The following is a 6,985-nucleotide window of genomic DNA, read 5'->3' on the forward strand; positions in this document are numbered from 1 at the left end:
AAAAAATAAATACTCAAAGACTGTGACTAGTAAAAGAAATATCGCTATTGATATAGTATAAACAATAACTTTAACCACGAATAATGAGTATACTCTATTATCTGTCTATAGTGAGTAATAAGTGACTATAGAGCAGTACTATTGAGTAACAAGTGACTATAGAGCAGTACTAGTGAGTAATAAGTGACTATAGAGCAGTACTAGTGAGTAATAAGTGAACATAGAGCAGTACTAGTGAGTAATAAGTGAACATAGAGCAGTACTAGTGAGTAACAAGTGACTATAGAGCAGTACTAGTGAGTAATAAGTGACTATAGAGCAGTACTAGTGAGTAACAAGTGACTATAGAGCAGTACTAGTGAGTAACAAGTGACCAGAGCAGTACTAGTGAGTAATAAGTGACTATAGAGCAGTACTAGTGAGTAATAAGTGACTATAGAGCAGTACTAGTGAGTAATAAGTGACTAGAGCAGTACTAGTGAGTAATAAGTGACTATAGAGCAGTACTAGTGAGTAATAAGTGACTATAGAGCAGTACTAGTGAGTAGCAAGTGACTACAGAGCAGTAATAGTGAGTAATAAGTGACTATAGAGCAGTACTAGTGAGTAATAAGTGACTACAGAGCAGTAATAGTGAGTAATAAGTGACTATAGAGCAGTACTAGTGAGTAACAAGTGACTATAGAGCAGTACTAGTGAGTAATAAGTGACTATAGAGCAGTACTAGTGAGTAACAAGTGACTATAGAGCAGTACTAGTGAGTAACAAGTGACCAGAGCAGTACTAGTGAGTAATAAGTGACTATAGAGCAGTACTAGTGAGTAATAAGTGACTATAGAGCAGTACTAGTGAGTAATAAGTGACTAGAGCAGTACTAGTGAGTAATAAGTGACTATAGAGCAGTACTAGTGAGTAATAAGTGACTATAGAGCAGTACTAGTGAGTAACAAGTGACTACAGAGCAGTAATAGTGAGTAATAAGTGACTATAGAGCAGTACTAGTGAGTAATAAGTGACTACAGAGCAGTAATAGTGAGTAATAAGTGACTATAGAGCAGTACTAGTGAGTAACAAGTGACTATAGAGCAGTACTAGTGAGTAATAAGTGACTATAGAGCAGTACTAGTGAGTAATAAGTGACTATAGAGCAGTAATAGTGAGTAATAAGTGACTATAGAGCAGTAATAGTGAGTAATAAGTGACTATAGAGCAGTACTAGTGAGTAATTAGTGACTTCCAGCCAGGAGTTTATTAACTGATATGCATCTCGTTACAGAGTGGAGGGAACAAAATGTATACATACATATATACACATAATATATACACACACACATATACATATAAATATATATAGAGCAGAGGTTCTGTGTTGTTTGTTTCTGGTTCCAGCCGGCTGTAGGTGGTTCTACCAGGGCAGTGGGGCCCCTACCAGGGGATAGGGGCCCCGTCCCCGCTGCAGGGGCCCCTACCAGGGGATAGGGGCCCCGTCCCCGCTGTAGGGGCCCCTACCAGGGGATAGGGGCCCCTACCAGGGGATAGGGGCCCCGTCCCAGCTGTAGGGGCCCCTACCAGGGGATAGGGGCCCCGTCCCAGCTGTAGGGGCCCCTACCAGGGGATAGGGGCCCCGTCCCCGCTGTAGGGGCCCCTACCAGGGCAGTGGGGCCCCGTCCCCGCTGCAGGGGCCCCTACCAGGGGATAGGGGCCCCGTCCCCGCTGTAGGGGCCCCTACCAGGGCAGTGGGGCCCCTACCAGGGGATAGGGGCCCCGTCCCCGCTGTAGGGGCCCCTACCAGGGGATAGGGGCCCCGTCCCCGCTGTAGGGGCCCCTACCAGGGGATAGGGGCCCCGTCCCAGCTGTAGGCCCCCCCGCTGTGCTCCATGCTGAGGGTCTGGATGAGGGCCAGCAGCAGCCCCACCGAGTGCTGGGGGCTGAAGAGCCGGCCGGCCGGGACGCCGCGGTGGTACGGGGCCGACAGGTCGGTCGCCACGGTGCCCGGGTGGAGGGCCACACACACCACCTGCACACACACACACGGGGACACACACACACACACACACACACACACACACACCACGGACACACACACACACAACTCTGTTATAATGTGACAGAGTTTCTCTCTAGTGCCTCAGAGTCCTACAGGTGCTGTAGTGTGTGTGTGTGTGTGTGTGTGTGTGTGTGTGTGTGTGTGTGTGTGTGTGTGTGTGTGTGTGTGTGTGTGTGTGTGTGTGTGTGTGTGTGTGTGTGTGTGTGTGTGTGTGTACCTTGTTGTGTGCGCTCCTCCCCAGCTCGATGGACAGCGTCTTGGTCACCATGTTGAGAGCGGCTTTAGAGAGTCTGTAGCTGTACCAGCCCCCCAGAGCTGGAGCACATCACCGTCATTACCATCACAACATTACCATCAGCATCACATTACCATCATTATCATCAGAACATTACCATCAGCATCACATTACCATCAGAACATTACCATCAGCATCACATCACCGTCATTACCATCACAACATTACCATCAGCATCACATTACCATCATTATCATCAGAACATTACCATCAGCATCACATTACCATCATCACATTAAGAGAGTCTGTAGCTGTACCAGCCCCCCAGAGCTGGAGCACATTACCGTCATTACCATCACAACATTACCATCAGCATCATTTACAGTTAATAACATGTCAATAACAGTAACAGTAGAGTGAGGCCCTACCGTTATCCCTGATGGAGCCCACCCAGTTAACATAACAATAACTGTTAATAACCGTTAAACAGTAATAGCAGTTAATTACAGTAATAACCATTAATAACAGTTAATAACAGTAAGAACTGTTAATAACAGTTAATAATTTAATAACAGTAATAACCGTTAATAACAGTAATAACAGTTAATACGTTAATAACAGTTAGTAACAGTAATAACAGTTAATAACAGTTAATAACAGTTAATAACAGTAATAACAGTTAATAACAGTTAATAACAGTTAATAACAGTTAATAACAGTACTAACCGTTGTCCCCGATGGAGCCCACGCGGGCCGTCATGTTGACCAGGAGGCCCCGGTGCTGCCGGTCCCTCTGGGGGGGCTGGGCCCCGAAGGCCCCCCCCCCCGCCATCAGCAGGGGGCTGAAGTGCTTGGCCACGAGGAGGGGCCCCAGCGTGTTGGTGGACAGCGTCGCCATGACTCCCTGACCACAGGGACGCACCGCGTGAGGACACAGGCCTCAAGGACACAGGCCTCAAGGACACAGGCCTCAAGGACACACTGCATGAGGACACAGGCCTCAAGGACACTCCTCAAGGACACAGGCCTCAAGGACACTCCTCAAGGACACTCCTCAAGGACACACTGCATGAGGACACAGGCCTCAAGGACACTCCTCAAGGACACAGGCCTCAAGGACACTCCTCAAGGACACGCCTCAAGGACACTCCTCAAGGACACTCCTCAAGGACACTCCTCAAGGACACACTCCCACAGCCAATCACAACCCAGAGCCCCGCGGCCAATCACAACCCAGAGCCCCACAGCCAATCACAACCCAGAGCCCCACAGCCAATCACAACCCAGAGCCCCACAGCCAATCACAACCCAGAGCCCCACAGCCAATCACAACCCAGAGCCCCACAGCCAATCACAACCCAGAGCCCCACAGCCAATCACAACCCAGAGCCCCACAGCCAATCACAACCCAGAGCCCCACAGCCAATCACAAACCAGATCCCTGCGGCCAATCAGCTCACAGGCTGAAGAGAGGAACACCTAACCCACTGACGTCACCAGAACACAGGGCTGCGATTGGTGGAGAGCCGGCAGCTCCGTCAGGGAGGTCTGACCGGTGGTGACCTGACGTCACCTGGACGTGGGGTCCAGGTGACGTCAAGAAACCACGCCTCCCCCCCCCTGCCCCCCGCCTCGTGTACCTGGGCGGAAACGTCCCGGAGGCGGGTCTCCCCGCGGCCGGAAGGATGCAGCATCGCGGAGCAGTTGATCACCATGTCCACGCCGCCGAACCGCGCGGCCACGCGCTCCGCGGCGGCGCGCACGTCGTCCTCGCGGTCCACGTCCAGCTGGAGCAGCGACAGGGTCCCGGTCCGGGTCCCGGGGGTCCCGGGGCCCCGGGCCGCCAGGGCCTGGAGCTCCTGGCAGGCGTCCGGGCGGCGGCATGTTGCTATGACGACGGCGGGGGTTTTCCACGTCAGTAACTGTTTGCAGAACTCCAGTCCGAGGCCGCGGCTCGCGCCCTGCACGACCACCACGGGCGCCGCCATGACAGCTGATCGTAGCTGCTCCGCCCACAACGCTCCATATATGGAAGGATCCGCCCCCACCCACCCGGGGGCGGGGCGTGGTTTAAACCGACCGATGACGCGTGCTTCTCCTCGTGCTCCACAATCATAACAGGATGTTATCTTCTCGACCACGTCATCACGCGTTGAAAGACGTAAAAGTTCAAAGAGCTTAAAGTATTTTTCTCTCTTATTTATTCTATTCTATGTATACCACAGCATGGCTGGACCCTTGATTCTGATTGGGCGATATATTCAAAGGGTGCGCATTATTTTAAATAATTGGACACCTCTGCCATTTAGCATTTATGAATGAATGCGCTACTAATCCAACATCCAGAAAAACGATTATTATAGATGAAGGTAAATATTAAACCTGTAGTATATATACTATATTACATATAGTATGACATTAAACCTGTAGTATATACTATATCACATATAGTATACATAACATTACACCTGTAGTTGTAGTATATATTATATTACATATGGTACATATGATATTATACCTGTAATATAGATTATTTTTATATATTAAACATTAAATACTAGTAGTACCTACTCGGCCCACCAGGGGGCAGTATATTAAACAGTGGTAGTACCTACTCGGTCCACCAGGGAGCAGTATATTAAACACGGTTAGTACCTACTCGGTCCACCAGGGGGCAGTATATTAAACACCGGTAGTACCTACTCGGTCCACCAGGGGGCAGTATATTAAACACCGGTAGTACCTACTGGGCCCACCAGGGGGGAGTATATTAAACACCGGTAGTACCTACTCGGCCCACCAGGGGGCAGTGCATACAGAGGGGTCAGTGACTCCACCTTATTAATCCCCGAATAAAAAGAAACAGAAGCGGTGCCTAGCGACCAGAGGACGCGTCTCACAGATTACCTCCTTTTACACGTCAATACTACAAATAATACTCCTAGTTTGCATCTGGCAGCTGCCGGTACGCCTCACAGATGTGATCTTCGTACTCCGTGGATTGAACCCTCCGCAGTTTGACCGGAAAAATGGCGCCAAAAAGAAAAGGTTTGGAGAGCCTCGCGCTCATCCGGAGAGAGGCTGACGTCATCACAACACAGGTACAGAAATACACCAAATAGAAACTATAGATAATATAGACTATTATCATAACTATAGATAATATAGACTATTATCATAGCTCTAGATAATATAGACTATTATCATAACTCTAGATAATATAGACTATTATCATAACTCTAGATAATATAGACTATTATCATAGCTCTAGATAATATAGACTATTATAACTATAGATAATATACAGACTTATCATAGCTCTAGATAATATAGACTATTATCATAGCTCTAGATAATATAGACTATTATCATAACTATAGATAATATAGACTATTATCATAACTCTAGATAATATAGACTATTATCATAGCTCTAGATAATATAGACTATTATAACTATAGATAATATACAGACTTATCATAGCTCTAGATAATATAGACTATTATCATAGCTCTAGATAATATAGACTATTATCATAACTCTAGATAATATACAGACTATTATCATAACTCTAGAATCGATAATATACAGACTATTATCATATCTCTAGATAATATACAGACTATTATCATAACTCTAGATAATATAGACTATTATCATAACCATAGATAATATAGAGACTATTACCATAGCTATTAGTTGACTATAGTTGACTATAACTTTACTAGTTTAAAACAGTAAAGTTACACAGTACCTTAATTGTCAGATAGTTCAGTAACTGGTCTGATCCAACAGGTGGACCTTCTGTCGAAGGACGTTCCTGGATGTGGGAATACCCAGGAAGTACTAGTGAGGTAATTCATCTAGATATAGCTTCACATATTCATAAAGACGTATGTATATTTATTTAGACATATGATATCAAATTCAATAAATGATAATAATTAAAAGATAATGACTGTGCCTTTATATAAGTCTCTTTATGACTTTATACATAACTTTATATAAGTCTATAACTTTTTATAAGTCTCTTTATTAATATAAGTATTTCTCTATCACTTTATTTTTGTCTCTATTCTAGTCTATAAGTCTCTTTATGACTTTATTTAAGTCTCTTTATTTACTGAAAACGTATGTTTGTTTTTTTCCAGATGTCAGAATCTGAGGAGTTTAGCGGAGAAAACCATCGCTGCTCTGAACAACCTGAACAAGGTGTGGACAAGGTGTGGTATACAGACAGTTAATACTGTCTGTATACGCTTTAATACTGTCTGTATACGCTTTAATACTGTCTGTATACGCTTTAATACTGTCTGTATACGCTTTAATACTGTCTGTATACGCTTTAATACTGTCTGTATACGCTCTTAATACTGTCTGTATACGCTCTTAATACTGTCTGTATACGCTTTAATACTGTCTGTATACGCTTTAATACTGTCTGTATACGCTCTTAATACTGTCTGTATACGCTTTAATACTGTCTGTATACGCTTTAATACTGTCTGTATACGCTTTAATACTGTCTGTATACGCTCTTAATACTGTCTGTATACGCTTTATACTGTCTGTATACGCTTTAATACTGTCTGTATACGCTCTTAATACTGTCTGTATACGCTTTAATACTGTCTGTATACGCTTTAATACTGTCTGTATACGCTCTATCTCCTCTGCTTCTCCTCTCCTCCTCCCTCTCCTCC

At 45.2% G+C, this 6,985-nt stretch overlaps 1 protein-coding gene across 1 annotated transcript; it reads right to left on the reverse strand.

Annotated features, from left to right (window-relative positions):
• Positions 1-1,804: 1,804 nt before the first annotated feature.
• LOC311372810 (uncharacterized protein) lies at positions 1,805-4,350 on the reverse strand. Its single transcript, XM_084489766.1, has 4 exons — positions 3,923-4,350; positions 3,009-3,186; positions 2,265-2,362; positions 1,805-2,017 (listed from the first exon to the last, which is right to left on the reverse strand). Exons 1-4 carry the CDS (start codon positions 4,268-4,270, stop codon positions 1,826-1,828), a joined length of 816 nt encoding a protein of 271 aa, XP_084345892.1. The 5' UTR covers positions 4,271-4,350; the 3' UTR covers positions 1,805-1,825.
• Between the last annotated feature and the right edge of the window lie 2,635 nt (positions 4,351-6,985).

The sequence above is a fragment of the Micromesistius poutassou genome, assembly GCF_964030765.1.
Source record: "Micromesistius poutassou genome assembly, contig: SCAFFOLD_5747, whole genome shotgun sequence".
NCBI classification, from domain to species: Eukaryota; Metazoa; Chordata; class Actinopteri; order Gadiformes; family Gadidae; genus Micromesistius; species Micromesistius poutassou.